We start from the raw sequence: 20,627 nt of genomic DNA, 5'->3' as shown, positions 1-20,627 counted from the left end.
ACCTCCTCTTTTTAGTCGGGGATGTGTATTTCGAAACAAGGAATGGAAAAATCAAAGCGTAGATGCCACATATGCACAGTGGATTCATCCGTCTCATTTTAAGTGCTTTGAGACAAGTATGACTGACTAACCTTGTGTATTTAAATGGCTTAGTTAATGCAGAAGAAATACATTGTAAATAAGAACAACAACAAAAACAAGCATAATTGCAGTAATGTCTTTTATTTATCTGCAGGTTTACAGACCAAATCAAAATGGCATATGTAAAGTGCCTCATTCCTTTGCTAATAATATCTGTTTTACGGTTCCCAACAGTGATTTCTATGTGACGAATACTATGGCTTTCGTTGCGTTTGAAAAAAAATCACCACTGGTCTAGCAATAGCTCTAAAAGAAACATGAAAGCTTGGAAGAACTCACCAGAAATAAATGAATACGCTTGTGCACAAAGTATGGAAATGTTTACCAGTTCCGTTTGTCAGTACGTCTAAAGAAACACATTCTGGACTAAATCATACATCTAAAACAGATTCACATTTGTCACACAATGTGTCATTTTGATTGTGTTATGCTGTTGTAGAGACTGTAGCTTCGGCTCAACCCTGTTTGTTTATGAATGCCATGTGTTGATTGGATGTAGACTTTACAGCTTTTGTAGAAATAGCTTGTTTTTGTGAGGACTGAGAAAAGAACAAAGATTAACCATAATTTAACCTAGATGATATTGACTCATCTATTCAGCAGTTTAAAAGAACATGACCCCAAATAATCCAGCAGTGTCTAAATGTGAAATAATCTATTAGGCAAGGTGTTTAAAATTGCTTCAAAGTTGCAATCCCACAATGCCCAGGGCCAGCAGCAGTAAAGGCGCCATGCTTAGAGTGGGTGTGGTCATGGTGGCTGTACCTGTAGAGCAAAGCAAAAAGAAAATAAAGTGAAATAAATTTTGAGTGGTATATTAACCGACAAGCCAGCTGATAATTGTAAGAGTCGTACCGAGCAGATGGATCATTCTGACAGGGCCGTCTCCTCCTTCATATCTCCCTCGCACCAGCAGCTCATAGTCTCCGAGCTGTGGCATCGGGAAGTCCATGAAGTGCCAACCTGTGACGTACACTTTCCCGTAGATGTAGCCCGTCTTCCTGAACAAGACCTAAGGTAACGGGGGGGAAATATGCATGGAAGTTAGTGTTATGAACAGAAAGTAAGTTGTAGGGATGCACCGATCCAGTTCTGTTATCGGAGATCGAAGCCGACACTGAAAAAAAATATGGATCGGCTACAAATATACAAATGCTGAATGTTATCGTACCCGTCATTTTGAAGATAAGAACCTGAAGAATTTGATCCCTGAATCAGCAAATGTATTTTGATTGCCACGCTAGCAGGAGCATGCTAATGCTAATTAATCAAGTAATCCAATAATCAAGGCTGGGTCAGAAACTATTGCTGGGTTGCAGGTTCTAGAATATAGCATTACACTTTCACAAGTCGTAGCTAAAAAGAAAATGTATAGATTAGAAAAACGATCATTTATATCAGTCACTGGGTCCATGATCTCTCTGTATAAGACCAAACATTTCCTCAAAGACAAAATAATTGTTCCTCTATATAATAGTATAGGCCTTTAGAACGCTGTGATGTCACCTGCAACCCAGCAATACTTGAAAAAAAGGCTCCCGCACACTGTCTCACTCTTTTATTTGGCTTTTATTGCAGTAACATTTCGGTCTCTCTGACCTTCATCAAACTTGAAGACAGCCCCTTCCGCTAGGACATTTGTAGCTTATGGGTCAGAAGCTATGAAAAACCTAAAGAAGCCTAATAAAAGTGTTTGTATTGTGTTGTAAACTAATTTTTTTAGTTTATGAAATGCTGTTAAAGAATAACTGAAGATATTTGTAATGCACAAGTTGTAATGATCAGATCACTTTATGTGAGTTGTTTAGATGAATATGAAAAAACCTGTGGAATAGTGTGGAAAATCCAGTGATCCGTGTTCAATGTTTTCCATTATTCTATTAATAAATAGAATTGATACTTGATCTGTTACATCATGACAAGACTTAATTGATCTTTTAAGAAAGTCTATCTGTTAATATCAGATATCGGCAGATACTCAAACCTCCAGTATCGGTATCTGGAGCAAAAAAGCTGGATCGGTGCATCTCTAGTCAATAGCAAACGTTGTAATACCTTGTAATAAAGTGGAAAGGAGTAGTTTCCAAACCAGTCGTAATAGACGTGATCCCACCAAACGTACAACCACATTCCGGTCCAGGAGATCCAGCGCCACACTCGGGGAGCCTCGGGTGGTGCTGCAGGAGAGAATATGATTTAGGGCACATTTATATGATACCTGTGTCGTCTATTCAGCTGTTTTAATTTGATCTTGGATAAGAAATGAATGCTTGTCGGCAAATGCTTTACTGTGTAGGAAATCCTGCAAGTGACTACATTGTTACACTGCTATGTCAATATCATCATCATCCTCATCTCTACTCTGTCCACAACTAAGTTTAACCTCTCAACCCCAGCCTTAACCGAAGGCATTCTCTCTAGTTCTCCGTTCAACTGGAGTTTACAGACTATAGTCACGCCTCATTTGAAAGCAAAGACCTGAAAACTCATCTAAGCTTCTTCCTCGTTATGATTGTTTTCGTCCTTTGTGGTTGTGTTTCATCCCGTTTTTTTGTTTTGGTCACATTTTTGTGGCTTAACCAGTTACATGAGTGAAAAACAAAACAACAATGTGGCCAAAACGCTACAAAAAAGCAATGAAGACATGACAAAAATGGGACAAAAAACGTGACAAGAAAGCAAAAAAAAAGATGTAATAAAAACGTGACAAAAATACGTCCAAAATGCGACTAACAAGCAATGAAAACATAATAAATAATGCAACAAAAATGGCTATAATGTGATAACAAAGACAAGGAAGAAACTTAAGATGAGTTTTGCAGGTCTTAGCGTTCAATTGAGGTGTTACACTGGCCTATAGTCTGTAATCTCCACTTGAGAAGCTTCAAATATATTTATTTTTGGGTAAAACTGGAGAAAATGTGCTTGGTGAAGGTGGGGGATAAGCAGTTAAGTAGTTTTGCCCTGTAAATAATCTTGGTTTACTGAACTCAAGTGGCCAAAGTGTCGAGAGAGATTAAAAGAGTTAATTAGCAATATTTGGCTACTTGGCTAAAGTTAATGCCAAGGCTTTATTCCAAATGTCCTCAAATCAAACCACTTGTGTACATAGTTAGAAATGTCTTACCCTGAGCATGACTTTTGGATTGACCCCCTTGTACTTACGTGATCTCTTGGTGAACATCTCGCAGTGCTCCCCCGGGGGTCCCAGTCCTGCCCCGTTGAATGCTCGGACCTCGATGAGGTAGTGTGCGTCTGGCAGCATGTTCTCCAGCCGTGTCTGATTAATGTGAGCCGGGACGAATATTCGGTTTGCCCCCGGCTCTGGATCATCGTACTTCCTCCAGTATTTGACCTGGTACCCCTCGATGTACTGCTGCAGCCCGGTCCCCGTGTCCACCACAGGCAGCCACCACACCAGCGCCTCTGTGGAGGACACGGGCCGCGCGTACACGTCTGTCGGAGGCTCTATTGGGACTGTGGAAAACAAAGACAAATCAAGTTTCAGTCATTCTTCAGTCATTTTACAGGCTATAAAATCTGTTGGTCTAATGTTATTCATTGTTATTTATATTGTGTTGTTGCATGTACTGAATTCTTTGTCTTTTAAAGTTACTGGAACTGAAAGCCTGAATTTTAGAGATAAATGTTGCCAATTTATTTCCCCGTACAACAAATGAATGTCAGATTTTATGCTCAATGACTATGCTCATGATGAAATGAATAGAAAATGAAACATCCTCTTTGGACAATTTATAGACTTAAAGGGGCTAGATGCAAGTTAGCCATTTTATACTCACTACTGCCACCTCAGGTCATACGTGTAACTGTAGCTTCTATATTAAGCTTGTGCATGACGGCACTTCAGACCCGAATTTACACCTTTTTGAGTGACAGTGCAGGATCTTAGAGGCAGTTGTGGTGAACAGGTCTGGGCTCATTCTCCACATTAGGACATTGTTGGACCATGTAGGGGGAGGAAAATACTTAATTTTAACATTTTTACACTCTGTATAGTCCCTGTAAGTATGGCATTTTTTTGTTGTTGTTGTTATTAGGACTAAAATATGAACTACTAAGTAAATAGAAGATATCACTCAATATCAGAACAAGCTTATTGAGGTGTAAAATACAGGGCTAGTGAGACCTTGTATATTATATTGTTAAAAATTAAAGCCTATTAAGTAACGTGTTTACCTTAATAAATCCTTTTCGTAGTCCCTGTGGGGGTAATACAAGTGTTTATGGGATGATTGAAGGGTCTTTCATCTCCCCCTGGTGTCTCTGGCCAGAAAACCTTGTTTGCAACTTGACTGCCACCGGACCGGAGCAAGCAATACACACAATGGCATCACGAAGAAGAAGCTAACATGCTAACGGGCAAAGCTAGCTGCGGGCTAACGTCACTTTAAACAGTATTTACAGCCAAGTTTGAGTGAAAAAAAATATTTCCATTGTATAATTGAATGTACAATATCCCTCTCTCCTTTAGCCTTTCCTGTCAGCGTAGTATTTGCTCTCCAAGACAATTAAAAAGTTAAAAAATCGTAACTTGCTACGGCACCTGCAGTTGCGCTTATGGCCTCTAGGGGCAAGAGTTGCTTAGTACTGCTTTAACATTAGCCTACCAAAATAATAATGCAATTAATCAATCCCCTCACCATCCCGAGGGTAGTAGATGACCTTGGTGAGGCTATAGGGTCCGTCTCCTTTCGCATTGAAGCACTTGACCTTGACCTGGAACTCTCGCACCAGGAAGTCCTCGTCTGTGGGGATGAAGTACGAGTCTCTGTGCACGTGTCTCCTCGTCTCCGGGTCCGAGATCGTCTCATACCACCAGTCGTACGCATTGTGAGGCTTGAACGCCACAATGTAGCCAAACTTCTTTCCAGAGAAATACCAGGGCTGCACAGGCTAAGAGTTGAATGATGAAAAGTTGGTTAATAAGTGTGTTTTTCTGTCAGAGCAAGCCATATCATATTGTTTTAAGGTGCAAGCAATTTACTGCATAATAACAAATAAATAAAGTGGCAAAAGGTACTTACAGTCCAAGTGATGACAATTTCTCCATTTCTTCCCCCGTAACCAGAAACATTAGCAGGGGATACAACAGGAGCTAGAACATATTTTTGAGATTATGCATTTTGGTAACAGTGGATTCAATAATGGTGAAATAGGATAAGGAAATAGGACAAGGAATCACAACTTGAGTAGCCACAATTTACTACTTGTAAATCGGCAAGGCCTGTACTTTTAAGACCTCTACAATATATTCTGGAGTGTCTGTAATGTTTGTATTAGTTTAGCCGTGTTCTCTCACATTTTAATGATACTGATGCTTTCAGTGAACTTAAAGGCCAAATAGGCTACCTGATTTTAAAGAGTAAATTAAATGGCTAGTTTTGATCCACACCAATGGGCGAGGAAAGCTATTTCCTTTGGTCCTCATGGTGGGGAGCTGACATTGCTGTAATACCACCCCCTGGTGGCCAGGGGTGACTCCAAAAGACACTTTGGAAACAGGATTCTAATGTAGCTTTGGACCTTGTTTTAACTGCTTAAAAGCCTTCCTCCTATTTTTTTTTTTCTAAAAATCGCTATAACCCATAATCAGACTTAGCAGCCATGGTAATTTCACAGACACTTGGGATCCTCTATGGGCTGATCTCTATTATATAGACCTATGATCCAAACCCATCCCTTACATCTCTAACACATTTCTATCATCCCAATTCTTAACAAGGATGAGTTTATGGGCACATTTCGCAACTTTCAGGCTCACTTAGAATCACTGCCACCGAAATTACATGAATACAAATGCTTTGTTGTTAAATACACTGTAATTTTCCTCAATTATCTGAGTTTACACTACAGTATACTGGAGGAGGACTAGAAAAATCTAAAAAATCATCCAGATTTGCAAAAATAGTAACCTTAGATGTTGGAACAAACATTGAATTATTTCACAAATCCATATTTGTATTTCATAAAAAGGAATTGAAAAATCAATAAATATTTGGAAATATATGTGATTTTCCCCCACATAGCTTCTCAGCCCTAAATCAACTTTTTTGACGCCATATTTTATATTTCATTAATTTCCTTTAGAAAGCTTACCTGCGTCCCAGGTTTTGATCTTGAGAGACGGGATACTGGCCTCTCCTGCTCCATACTCATTATGAGCTATGATCCTGAACTGATACTCCATCCAGGGGAACAGGCCCGTGACATCAGCCTTCTCCAAAGAGCCATCAATCACTGTCGGGGCTAAAGATTAAGACAAGAACGAGCGGTCATAAGTCTTTTAATTATTCAATTCAACATGTGTGATTTTGTCCTTGGCTTTTGCGACATAATACAACAGCAACAACTCATTAGCTTAGACCATAGATCTATATACGCCCCTAAGATAGATACCCAGATAAAATGGTACTTACAGCTGCCGGCATCTCTCCAGTCGTCATCGTGGAGAGCCCAGAAGAATCGGGTCTGGACTGTGTAGTGTGTAATGGGACTGTTGTGTTCCGCCCCTTTGGTCCACTCAAGCTTCACCCAAGTGTCTCCAATCTCATCAACTCTGATCACACCAGGGGGGCCCGGCTTGCCTGAAAGAGGACAGTGAAGGTGAGTTGCATCTGCACAGGGTGAACTCGCAATCTGTCCTATACGCAATTTTGTTGTATAATATAAATAGCGCTATACCCTTAACTGTATCGTAATTTCCACATATTTATTATAGTTTGGTGATATAGTATGCGTTTTTTTGGATATGTAATTGAAATCCATTATGCTGCATCACATTCCTGGCCTGTGCTACCTCAGGCTGCACCCTATAGACAGGCCCCTGATGGTCAACACAAATTTAAGAAATCTCTAAAGTGAAACAACCAAAAACGTGGCTGACCATGTAACTATGTTTCATTTGCAAATGTATAGAGAGATTTTGGGGGAAAAACAATACATGCTTTTCAGTCATGTGACGTTGATTGTTTTGGTGGCCATTTTGAATACCGAAGTAGAATTATGCAGAACTACAACATGTAACAATATCTCTAATGCTGTGCTGCTGCCGGGATGCTCTCTCATCGAATGTAATTTCTCCATCTGTGAGATCAATAAAGTATTATCTATCTATCTATTGATTGACAGTGACATTTTTATTTACTCGTAATCATTGCTCAAGAAGAGAAAAGTTAAAACACAACCCCAGAGAGCGCACATTTATGTGAAGAAACCAGTGAGTCAGTGTTTAAGCTGCTCAAGACGTTAGCATGATACCGGTTAGCATTTAGCTTAAACAGCTCAGCTCTGACCTCTCCAAGAGAAAGCCCTGAACCACACTCCAAACATCTAGCCTTGGATACAACATGGTACTGTAGCATTTTCTCATAGATGTGAGATGTTTATTCAAGATTCAAGATTTTTTATTTGGTGGGAAATTATGTGTATGAATTGTATATGAAACTGTTCTTCAGTTGACTGGAACTGGCCCGTAGATTCCGCAATCTCCTCCATGAAAGGCAATACCTTGATAATCGTGTTGAAGTCCATGGTTGAAGCTAAATGCTAACTGGTTGCATGCTAACGTCTTGAGCAGCTTAAACACTGACTCAGACTGAGACACTGTTGACATGACAAACTGTAAATCACAGAGAAAGGTTTTCTGTTTCCTCTTTGATGTGTTAATTTAGTCTGAGGAGAAGCAGATCTTAAGTAAATCCTGCTGTAGCTCGACAGACAGAGCTGCAACGTCTGTGCCACATTTGCTGGTTATTTCACATAAACGTGCGTCTCTGGGACCGGGTTTTAACTTCTTGAGCAATGATTACGAGTAAATAAAAACGCCACTGTCAATCAGTTGTTTTTCATTTTCAGTAGTAGAGATATTGTTACATATACTGCAAAAACTTTACTTTGGTATTCAAAATGGCCGCCGGAACTATGCGTGATGTCAAACACGTGTATATGACAAGTGTGGACATGACAGTCAGCAGTCGTAGTATTAATTAGTTTACACTGGCCCAGTTTGTCCTGAAATCACTTCCAGTAAACTGGTAAATAGATAGATCTGGGTGGCCTCCCTCAGCACTGAGCGACTGTAAAGCTCAGACAGAGAGGTTTGAGCTGTACGGGTGATTTTTGAGGCCTGACTAATGATGTTTGGATTTGGATTTAATAGTCAGAAAGTTGAACCATGATGCTATACTGAAAGTGATTATAAATTCTATGAGTGATTTGTAAACAGTGTGAGAATTTAAGTGTCTTTTTAAATGTGAAGTTTACCCATATATTTTCAAGGTAAAACAATAAGTAGCGATGTACAGTATTATGAGCCACAGAGGCACTTACCTACAACTTTGAGATCAGCAAACGCAATGTCATTGTCTACCACTGTCTGGGCTGTGCAAGTGTAGCGCCCCCTATGCCACACCTGGACATTCTTTATCCTCAGGTCTCCAACACCATCCGCTGACTGAGGAGCAATAACCAAGCATTGTTAGGTGCACAACCGATGCAGTAAATATTGAGCATTGCTGAACAACGTATTTATTAATTTACTACTGAGTCATTCCATACATATATTTCTCTACACAGTTACTACGCATTGACTTTCATTACCATGACCCGCTCATAGTGCTGCCACTCCTGGCTGAAGTCAATAACCCTGAAGTCCACGGACCAGATGAAGGTGATGTCCAACATGGGGTCGTATGAAGCAGCGCACCTCAGGACCACATCCTCCCCCACTCCCACCTCGGTGTCCTCGGGCACCGCGGTCAGACTCGTGGCCTCTGGAGAGAAGGCGGAATCAAAGGGAAGTATTACCTTTCAGAGGCAAACGATAGTTTAACTGTATCATAGTACTCAAAGATACTGTGATACGCTAGGGGAAAAAAACATCACGCTCTTGGTTAGAGATGCACCGATCCAGCTTTTTTGCTACCACTACCGATACTGGGGTTTGAGTATCTGCCTATCTAATGGAATCATGAAGAAGAAGCTAACAGGATAACGGGCAAAGCTAACTTTTGAGTAAAAAAAAAAGATCTCCATTGCGCAATTAGATGTACAATATCCCTCTGTCCTTTGTCTTTTCTGTCAGCGAAATATTTACTCTCACGGACAATTAATGAGCAAAAAAAACGCAACATGCTACGACACCTGCAATGGCAATTATGGCCTCTAGGGGCATGAGTTACTTAGTACTGCTTTAGAAGTGGCTTTCTCCATTGTAAGATCAATAAAGTCATATTTTATTGTAATGTTACAGATCATTTATAAATTATATCTATTGATAAACTCTTGGATAAAGATTTAACAAGGAGCACTGGACTTTTCTACACTAAATATCCTTGGGTCTATGACAACTCACATTGATCTGATCATTATATGTTAGATCAGTTATTTCTTAAACTAAAATACAAACAATTGGCTTCATCAGTGGTTATTTTATTTTCTTAGGCTAATTTAGGTATTTCTATCATAATTTCTGACCCAGCCTTGATTAGTTTTCATTAGCTAACCGCAGAATTTCTTTTTTCAGTATCTGTCCGATGCATCCCTACTCTGGATATTGATAACTGATATTTTAGATCAGAAGACTGACCTGTGATGGTGAGATACCCAGTGCTGTTGCCTTTTCCCCTGTCGTTTTCAGCCAAGCAGGTGTAGAAACCCTCATCATTCTTCGTCGCATTCAGTATCTCGAGCGTCCCATCGAACAAAATAGAAATACTGCGTGTGGAAGATACGCTTGTTGAGAACCCACTGTAGTGCTATGTAAGTATTATGTTGTTTACAGTAGTAAATGTGACCGTGAGTTGTTGAAGAGCAGTTCTTTGCCCTTTGTCCAGGTGAAGCGAGGTTTGGGCGCCGCTCTGGGTTTACACTCGATCAGCACACGGCCGTCTTTGGCCCCCAACAGCTGCTTCTTCACTGGGTTAAACTCAAATGTTGGGGCACACGCTGCAGAACAAGAATTGACAGATAGGCTCAAACTGTATTCCAATGTAACACTGTGTGGTGTGTCTTTCAGTCATCCAGGAGTCCTCCCTAATTATGTAACTCTCTGAAATAGTGCACCATACGCGTAGTACTACTGTAATATGGTCACAATAATGATGATGATGCTAAAATGAATAAATTACCAAATTAAAGGGATATTTCAGGATTTTTGACATAGAGCCTCATGTCCTAGTTATCCAGAGAGTTGCTGATTTCCTGTAATATTTTTTTTTGTAATTCATGCAGTCCTTATATTTGAAGAGTCTAGTGGTGCTAGGCTAGTGCATTTCTACGGTATCAGCTAGCTTACATTAAAAACAGTCTGACACACTCCACAGTGCACCTATAACACCAGACTAACCATATAGATGTCTGTGTCGATAGAATAATATTTGGAATATAACTGACCTTGCATCAAATGAATGATCGCATTTTGAGGGACTATTTTCTGGCAGATCACTCCGCCACTCCGTAGCTTACAACCACGAAGCTGATGCTGCTCAAATAGAAGTTATTTTAAATGCAAAATGGTTCAAATTATTCTATCGACACATACATTTGAATCGTTTGTCTGGAGTTATAAGTGATTTGCCTCAGGTGCTCTGTGGAGTGTGTAAGACTGTTTTTAATGCAGGCTAGTTGATATCGTAGAAATGCGCTAGCCTAGCATTAGCCTAGCGCCACGAAACTCTTCAAACATAAGAACTGCATGAATTACAAAAAAAATATCTCCAGAAATCAGCAACACTCTGGATAACTAGGAAATGAGGCCCCATGTCAAAAATCCTGAAATATCCCTTTAACTTAACACAAGATTTAGCCCACTGTACAGTTTTTGTAGAGTTTTGTATCAATATGATTCAAGTAATATGATCTTACTTGGATCATACTGATACAAGCTCACACCAACTAATTAAAACAATTTGATACATTTAACTCTGAATTTCAAACATTGTTTTTTGTTCGCTCACCAATGACCCTGAGTTCAGCATTGGCGTATTTAATTCCCCAGTAGTTTTCAGCGACGCACTGATACATCCCAGAGTCAGCAAAAGTCAGACTGGAAAACTTCAGCTCTCCTTTTCCATTCTGATGAAGACACAAACATGACATTGTATTATTGGATTCTAGAGTTAAAGGCAAACAAAAATGCACACAAGTCATGCATTTACCATATATCCATCCTTGTACCAGCGGATAAAAGGGTAGGGCTTTCCTGATGCCACACAGCGCATGGTGTGCTCTGATCCTATGTCTTTCATAGTGTTGTTGATGGTTTCAGCCCATTCAGGAGCAGCTAGAATAAACACCACAGTCATCATTATCTGAAAAGATGCTCACACCATATAAGAAAAGTTACTTACACTCGACATAGAGCCATGCTTTGTGGTAGTCCTTTCCTTTAGTGTTTATGGCCTCACAGTCGTAGGCGCCCACATCGTCGTACTGGACATTGAAGAGGTGAAGGACGGCTCCTGACTCGCTGATCTCATGGTTTGGTGGAAGGTCTGTAGCATCTACTTTCCTCCACACAATGTGAGGGATTGGGCTAAAGGCGCACAAAGCAGGTAATAAGAAAGTCATATGTTTATTTAATCATCATGCTTTAAAATAAGGGGGTCGCAACATACTTTCCAAGAGCAAAGCACTCCAGTGTAATGTTCGAAGCCAACATGGCAGTGGTGTCCGGAAACTTCACCCTGATGTCTGCTGGATACTTTCTCTCTTCACCTATATGAATATGATCAAATTGTTCAGCTGCAGCATTACTTTCAACATTATAACCACTAAGAGGTGAAGTATAATCCAGGTTAGTTTACACAATTTATGACATGAAGCTAGGGCTGTGCAATTAATTGAAATTCGACTACAATTTCACTAAACGATTTTCTTTTTTGCAATTATTTCATGGCGCTGGGATTGTTTTCCCTTCGCATTTCACATGCCACGGCTCATGCTTTTGCCTGACATAAAAACAAACAGCGCTGTGTGATGATGTCATCAGGCCGCGCTGCTCAGTTTGCTTGTGCAGGTATGAGGGCTGGCCAGCAGGGGGCAGGTGTGAAACAGAGACCTCTCCTTAATCGAGGCAAGCTTGAAATCATTTGTACTTTTATGACTGTTCAGAAAACAGAAAATATTCAGTATAGTTTTTTTTTTTATCAATAAATATATAAATAAAATAAAGACTTTTTTTAAAAGGCAAAAAATAATCGTTTGATTAATCGTGATTTCAATTATGACTGAAATAATCGGGATTATTATTTTTTCAATAATCGAGCAGCCCTACATGAAGCAGTTTCGACAAATGGCGCAGGAGGAGGTCAAACTGTTATCCCTCAGTGTGTTTTGTATCACTTTTATGTTGCATAGTGTCTAACCGTCTTCTGGAGGCAGTGGTATGAGTGGGATGAACTTGGAGAAGACGCTCTTTCCGATGACGGGGCTGGAGACGAAGCAAGAGTAGTTCCCTGCGTCCTGGGCCTCCACTTTGGCGATGTAGAGGTTTCCTGTTTTCTGAGACACAAATCTGCGATGGTCTGTGTGCAGGAAGACCGGGAACTCGTTGAAGATCCAGCGGTAAGTCACCTCCTCTGGATAAACAGAAGAAATATGTGTTTCAATATGCAATAGACACAACAGAAACATAAAAGGCAGAGACATACGTGGATAGGCTTTTGGAGGAGCACAAAGCAGGACGGCACCTTGTCCTTCTTTCACATGAACTGGCTCTCTCTCCTCCTGAGGAAACTCTTTTAGAACTAAGCAAAGAATTAAAAAAAAAAACAATAAGGGAATGTTTTCTTTGGTTTCCAGAATCCATAATAAACAAGTCTTGTTCACATAACATCTCACAAAGTCAGAAACCAAACTACCAGTGCTTTTAGATCATACAAGTCTCTCACATCCAAACTTGACGCGGGCCTCTTTGCTGATGACTGTCCCATAAATATTTTTGGCCACACAGATATAAGTTCCACCATGTTTCGACTGCCGTGGGTTGTTTATGACCAGGTTTCCTCCCACCAGACTGTAGTGCTCATCCGGCTGCTCCATCAGTTTGATCTCCCAGTTATCGCGTCGCCACCTGACAAAACACATCACAAATTATATCATGCAACCAATTGTTTTTTGTTTTTTTTGCTAATGCCAGATATAAAATTTCTTGCCAGTTTGTTCTTGTAATTCGGACACTGCAAATTAGACAAGCACCTTTTTTGCCTTTACCGATACTGAGACTTTCATAAAAGTGGCTGCTGTGGGTGAAAAAGTGAATATTCCTCTTTTTTCCATTTCTCCATAAGGTGAACATAGTCTTATCTTGTCCTGTCATGATGCTACAGATCAATTACCAATTATATCTAGAAATAAACTGTGGAAACATGGAACATGGAAAAACATTTAACAACGATCACTGAACTTTTCTACACTGAATATTCTCGGCTGCAAAACAGGCTATTTAGGTTACATTAAAGGGACAATAGGGAGTTTAAAAATGTTAAAATTATGTATTTTCCTCCCCCTACATGTTCCAGCCATGTCCTAATGTGTAGAATGAGCTCAGACCTGTTCACCACAACTGCCTCTAAAATTCTGCACTGTCACTCAAAAAGTTCGGGTCCGAATTGCCGTCATGCACAAGCTTAATATAGAAGGTGCAGTTACACGTATGACCTGAGGTGGCAGTAGTGAGCATAAAATGACCAACTTGCATCCAGCCCCTTTAATATAAACAGCTACATATGACAGACAAGGTTATTCTTTATCAACTTTTCACAAACTAAAATACACACACTTGGCCACTCCAGCAGTGACTATTTTGTAAGGCTACTCTATGTATTTCAATCATATTTTGTGTCCCAGCCCTGATTCGTTGCCATTAGCATTAGCATGCTGTTGCTAGCCATTATCCAGGTTCTGAGCGTCAAAATGACATACAGCCTGCAACATACCTATATCACTTAGATGTAAATCATATGGATGGTATCGGTTCATTTTAGGATATTTGTAGCCGATACTGTGAAGGTGGTCCTCGTTCTAGTATCTGCTCCAGTCCGAGACTTTAAAATGACTTCTCAGGAGAATTACTTCTTTCGAAGAGGTCTTTATTCAATCATAGCACAGGATACAAGTTAAAGCAACATGCACTCCAACAGATATCATCACTCGCGAGTCTGAGCATTACACCCAAACATTCTACTTTATACCCCGGATGCCTTACCCCCTAAACCAAACAGATTTGACTTTTCACCCAGACAGTACGTGCGGTTCCGAACCACAACAAGTTTGTTTAGTCACTATTCATTAACCTTAAAGTCCTTAAAGTCTGATGAACCTGATGAACCGTTCATCAGACTTTTGAGCAGACATCCAAGGCTGCTCTACAACAACAGCTTATACAACCATGACAGAGCATTTAACTGACCCCTAGGAAGGTTCATACTTTCATACAGAATTAATTTCTTCTACAATACCCAATATCGTATTTTTCCATTATTGGCTCTGATATCCGATACCAGTATCGGATCGGTGCATCCCTATTGCAACCTGTTCTGTGCACATTTATAGTTTTCATCCATTTCTTGCAAATACTTTATAACATTTTAAAGCAGTACGAAGTAACTCATGCCCCTAGAGGCCAGAAGTGCAACTGCAGGTGTCGTAACAAGTTGCGATTTTTTTAATCTATTAATTGTCCGTGAGAGTAAATGCTACGCTGACAGAAAAGGCCAAGGGAGAGAGGGACATTGTACATCCAATTGCACAATGGAAATATTTTTTTCACTCAACTTGGCTGTAAATAGTGTCTAAGTGGCGCTAGCCAGCTTTGCCCATTAGCCTGTTAACTTCTTCTTCGTGATTCCATTAGTGTGTATTAGAGTGCGGATCGGGCCGTTTTTTTCTGTCCGAGCCCGGCCCTCGTCCGACAGAGCAGTGATCAAATCCGAACCGAGCCCGACAAGCATTAAGATATTTGTGTCCGAGTCAGACCGAGCCCGACACATTTAAAATCACAATATTTCCATAAGCCTAATGACACAGTAGGATACGATACTGTTTGTGTGGAAAAAGTCAGATTTTATCCATCAAAAGGCATTCGTAACGTCAACACAGATGAGCGGAGCACGCACGGCAGCACGCACGCACGTAGGCTACGCGGAGCAACAGTTTTACCTGTGCGGTCACTGCACGTGTTTCGTTGTCACAGCAGTTCACAACTTCTTAAAAGCATTACTGCGTGCGCACTGCGCAGTGCATAAGCGGGTTTAAATGCCGCATCTTCTATTTATTTAGTTTTTTGACAAATGATCGCTTATAATGCATGAAATGAAACAGACCCATTTTATTTTAATTTTTTATTATCGTGCTGATGTGTCCGAGTCCGACCCGAGCCCGAAAATAAGTTCTAAATATTTGTCCGAGTCCGACCGAGCCCGTCGGGTTCCGACGGGTCCCGTCGGACGTCGGACGGGTTGCAGCACTCTAGTGTGTATTGGTGACTCCGGTCTGGTAGCAGTCAAGTTGCAAGTGCGGTTTTCTGGCCAGAGACACCAGGGTGAGATGAAAGAAACTCCAATCATCCCATTAACACTTGCATTACCCTCAGAGGGACGACGGAAAGGATTTATTAAGATAAACAAGTTACTTAGTATTGCTTTAATCTCAATAACCAAATATCATCCCTAATCAATATCGCCTTTATACAAAGACAGAAAAATAACTTCAAAGGCTGGCTGCATTCAGATTACAGTTTTAGTCAATTTACAAACACACTAAGTTGCATATTGTTGTAGTGTTGTAACATGTAACCTGTATGAGGCTGGAGGATTGGCCCTGGCTCTGCAATTCATGGAGATCCTGCCGTCTGGAGAGTCCTCAGTGTAGACCACATCCACCGGCTCCTCCTCGAAGATGGGCCCGTAGCCAGTGGCGTCATCTGAGAAAAGTAAATGATATAACAGTTTGATACATATCAGCAGAATGACACTCCTGGACATTGTATTAATTCACGGGCGACGTCACTCACCTCCAAATATCCTCGGCTCATGAAACAGGATGCCCGCTACAAGCATATTTAGATTCAGGTTAGATTTCGTCTTAAAATGTGTTATTTTATGTTCTGGTCATTGCTAACTACTAATATACTCTCTCTCTCTCTTTCACATAGATATGAGAGTGGTATTTGCATTTAATAGAACAAAAACAGGCCAGCTTTATTACTTAAAAGAAAAACACATACACAAAACATGTTACTTTTGCCAACTGAAAACACTGACAGTGATGCTGAATAAGAGCATGTGAAAGGTAGATGTCCTTACCCGTAAATGATGCTGAAGAGGCGAGGGCTAATAACAGAAACACTATAGACGCCATGACACTGAGCAGTGCTAATAAAACCACTCAGAGTGAGGACAGAGCGTGGGCAGAGGGCATGGGCCGCAGTGATCTGAAAAGAAACAATGTTTACGGTTAGTCTCTTTGCTATTGTTTCCTATCTGTGGGCTCCTAACAGTTTTAGGCTTGCAGAGTGCAGAGACTGAAAGAATTGTGTGAATTTAAATGATTTAAGATGAGCGTGACTTGGCAGAACAGCCCCAATTCTGCAGACAAACGCCACATAGTGAAGTGTGAACTCTAAGAAGAAGCATAATGGCCTGTGTATTAAAGTTGTGCCATTTTTACACAGACTTTAAAGTCGATCTGAAAACCACGCCTATAACAGTACCATAAAAGGAGTAAGTAAGTAAGAAAGAAAGAAAGAATGGGAGTCAGATTATTGATGGAGATGGAGAGGAACAGCAAGTGGCATCATTTCCTGCTGGGGAAACAGACTCACAGACACACACATCTAACATTCATTCACTCACTCACTCTGGGCATGCAAAACAGCCACGCACCTCAGCATTGTATGTGAGGGGGAAAGTCAGGATTCACAGCACACATTACACCCAAAGGAAACTGCATTGGATATAAAACAACCCACAGATTGACTGTTTTCATGTGTTTATCCTGGTGCTAATCCCAGCTCAGCTCCTCTTTAGACAGACCACTGTAAACTGGGTCAGCACATGTATTAAATCTACTGCAATGAGAAAAAAAAAACTTGTTCTATTGACGAACAGAACACAAACAATAGGCAACACCATCTCAGGAGTCTTTTTTTGGATCGAATAGATAGGCTGTGTTTACGTGCATAGGCCTGTTGAAAAAAATCCACAAATTATAGATATATCCTATAACAGATATGCCTATATAACAGTAGAGTTTGTAGATTTATATCTTAGTTTGCAGATTTGACTGTTTAGGACACTTGCAACATTAGGCTACATTTGTTTTGACACGTGATTGGGAGTCGCCCTCCTAATAATGGAGCTCTGAAAGTCATAAGCATCATTTTCGCCCTTGACGCACCCCCTGCATCCTCTGCCTGCAATAACTTGACACCGATCACGCTGCCCGCGATGCGTCTTTCCCATCCAGACAGTTCTAGCCCAGAGCATCCTGTAAAGCACATGCTTATGCGCAGTCCCTTGCATCATTTCGCCCTGTGTGAATGAGCAGCACCGCTATAACTCTGCAATGCGGTACTCCGGAGCCGGTCCACTTCAGCGCCACTAGGACGCACGCGTATCCCCCCACCCCGCCAAAAGCTCACTAATCCCAGGATGCACAACGCATTTATCTGACAACATGGAGGACCTACCGTCAGGTTGAAATGGTCCGATCAGCGCTCAGACCTCATAGGATGCCTGGATCGAACCACACCGTCCCAGCGCCACCCGTCCCACCACCATCACCATCCCGGACAGTGAAACTTTCCTATTGGAGGACACCGCTGACGGGCACCTCTGGGCGGCGGTGTTCATCCACAGACATGTGCACTGTCTGGCACGGGTTACGTGGGGTTCATCCATGTCCGAATCTGTGGGGGGAGTTTAGAGGATGATAATTATTAAAGTGATCACCGTGGTCGCATCTTGACACCTCTGGGTCTACAGTGAAAGTAACACATTAATTATTATGAAACACACATGAATAGGAAGTTTTCTGTCTTTAATACACACCACAGCGTCTATTTACCTTCCTTCTCACCACGCATGCGCATATGCATAGAATCTGATAGAGATTAATTGAGATTTATCGGGGATTCTCATGTTTTTTGGTTTTACACTAAAAAATAAAAGACAGAAAATGAATAATTCCACAAACACACACCAGAGGGCGCACTATAGCTACACTTTTACATGCCCACTGGACACCAAAGCGTTATGGTGATTTCAAATCTTAAAACCAAAATCTATTAATATTGTGCCACATTGTTAATCTGGTAATGCTTTATATTAAAGGGTGCTAAGTATTAATATGGTATCAATTAATAGGCCATGAATAATATGCTTTTAACATATTAATAACGTGCTTATTATACTGTCGTCTATTAATAATAATGATAATAATGCATCGGTTTTATATAGCGCTTTTCTGGACACTCAAAGACGCTTTACATTGCACTATTCATTCACTCCATACTCGGTGGCGGTAAGCTACTATTGTAGCCACAGCTGCCCTGGGGTAGACTGACGGAAGCGAGGCAACCAGTCTGCGCCATCGGCCCCTCCGACCACCACCAACCACTCACTCACTACATTCGCTAGGCTTCCTGGTGTTACCAAACGGTCTCCCATCCAAGTACCGACCAGGCCCTTCCCTGCTTAGCATCCAAGGTCTGACGGGATTGGGCATCGCAAAGGCGGTATGACCAAACTAATAGGCCTTTAATGACATGCTTGTAAAGATATCCAGATATTATACTATTATGAACTACTATGCAAATAGACCATGAATAATATGCTTATTTATGTCTTTCCAAACCCTAATCCTAAACAGATTACGTATTAGTACTTTATTAATACTTAACAAGCACACCTTAATATAACATATAACATTGTCATCTCACTCTTTTGTCCATGTCGAACCCTGAAGACATTTAATCACTTGTGTTGGTTGGCCTGATATCATATGCTTTATGAGTGTCATACATCTGTTCACCCTGCAGAACATATCACCTATACTGTAAAGTGCCCTTGAACCTTTGAACATTTCATTTTCTCTCATTTTCAGACAGTGCAGTCCATGCCCTGTGCCCACATGTTAGTTTGTCTCTCTGTCTATGAGCCTTTGTTTGATGTTATGAAATACATGTGTCTTTTGGCAGTTGCCTTCAGCTCTTCACCTTTATTCATAAGCTAAAGGGCACCTAATGTATTTCCCAAATTGTTATTAACATGCATATTTTAAAATGTTAAAAATGTGCAAACATGCTGTTCAGGTTGACCGACAGTGGCAGCACGGCTCAGTCGCAGCGGCTCAGGACAAACACCGGAACACTATTTCGTTGTACGCTTTTATTACTGTATTACTTAAGACTGTTGAATGGTGTTCAGTGTTGAATAGCTTCCCCTCGAGCTCCTGTGTTTCCCATCCTCTTTAATTTCTTCCCCTTTCAGATTTGCACTGGCTCGTCTGAGCTTAAAGATGTCATGTGCAACTACGAAGCTGAAATTTGTTTTGAATGAATATTGATATTATTCGTATACTGCATCTACATTTCCTAAAAAGACGAAAGGCACGAGCCTTCGTCACCGCTGCCCCCACCGTCTGGAACTCGCTCCCACAACCCGTCCTTCAAATCACAAAACCCACCTGTACAAACTGGCTTTGTCTGAAAACGGTTTCTGCTATTTTGTATTTCAATGTTAAGCATCTTTGAGTGTCCGAAAAACCACAATACAAGTTTGATGTAGTGTTATTATTAATATTAATTTAAGCACTTCTCTTTGGTCCTCATGGTTGGGTGCTGTGATACGACCCCCTAGTGGCAAGAGTTTGCAAAGCAGTAATCAAAGCAGGCGGCTATTTTGAAGATTCTATTTCACCGTTTTTTGCTTGTCGCACATGGGAAGCCTTTATGTGTGAATAGGATGAGTGATGGCAAGTGTTTCTTTGTAATGCAGTTTAAGCGGCACAGTAGTCTAATATTAAAATTCAATATAAAAGTTGACCTTACCTTCTTTCCAGAGTTTAGAAAGTCTGAGAAAGGGCTAAACACAAGCAGTAGACATCGGCTTTGTTTGGGACGTGTCTACACGCTATGATTAACCTATGAGCCTAAGTTAAACATACACTATTATTCTAACACAAACAAAATTTGAAAAATGAACATAGACATGAAGCTCATTCCAGAGAAAACGGTTGAATAATACCAAAGAACGCACTGTATACGTCCTTGTTTACAAAAGAGTCACAATGATATAAATCCTAAAACCAACATTTATTTCATTTTAACTTAAATAAAATACAAAATAGTTTTGCAATATTATATTGTCAAGAAAACAACAATAATGACAGCCTTTCATGCGTCTTGTGTGACATTGACCAGAAATCAATATAGTATCATAGTATATTATAGCCTCTATTCAGAG

General features: G+C 40.6%; 1 protein-coding gene across 1 annotated transcript; it reads right to left on the bottom strand.

Annotated features, from left to right (window-relative positions):
- Positions 1 to 269: 269 nt before the first annotated feature.
- On the bottom strand, positions 270 to 18,015 carry cntn1b (contactin 1b). Its single transcript, XM_079552394.1, has 23 exons — positions 17,852 to 18,015; positions 16,467 to 16,594; positions 16,175 to 16,210; positions 15,958 to 16,084; positions 13,053 to 13,234; positions 12,813 to 12,908; positions 12,528 to 12,740; positions 11,778 to 11,877; positions 11,511 to 11,695; positions 11,319 to 11,443; positions 11,118 to 11,235; positions 9,957 to 10,107; positions 9,749 to 9,876; positions 8,761 to 8,933; positions 8,491 to 8,614; positions 6,579 to 6,746; positions 6,259 to 6,408; positions 5,187 to 5,257; positions 4,803 to 5,055; positions 3,307 to 3,618; positions 2,197 to 2,318; positions 997 to 1,153; positions 270 to 906 (listed from the first exon to the last, which is right to left on the bottom strand). The coding sequence occupies exons 2-23, from the start codon at positions 16,519 to 16,521 to the stop codon at positions 824 to 826; spliced, it is 3,129 nt and encodes a 1,042-aa protein (XP_079408520.1). The 5' UTR covers positions 16,522 to 16,594; positions 17,852 to 18,015; the 3' UTR covers positions 270 to 823.
- Positions 18,016 to 20,627: the final 2,612 nt, after the last annotated feature.

This window comes from Gobius niger, assembly GCF_951799975.1.
Source record: "Gobius niger genome assembly, chromosome: 2".
In the NCBI taxonomy this organism is placed as follows: Eukaryota; Metazoa; Chordata; class Actinopteri; order Gobiiformes; family Gobiidae; genus Gobius; species Gobius niger.
Note: the sequence above shows the minus strand (reverse complement) of the source record. Positions and strands in the feature narration are given on the sequence as shown.

Bases quoted from the DNA above. Each gene is read 5' to 3' on its own strand.
- cntn1b (XM_079552394.1), bottom strand. From the start codon at position 16,521: ATGGCGTCTATAGTGTTTCTGTTATTAGCCCTCGCCTCTTCAGCATCA. The intron at 8,615-8,760 runs GTAATGAAAGTC...ATTGCTCCTCAG, and splicing joins AGCACTATGAGCGGGTCATG to TCAGCGGATGGTGTTGGAGA. The intron at 5,056-5,186 runs GTAAGTACCTTT...TTCAACTCTTAG, and splicing joins AAATTGTCATCACTTGGACT to CCTGTGCAGCCCTGGTATTT.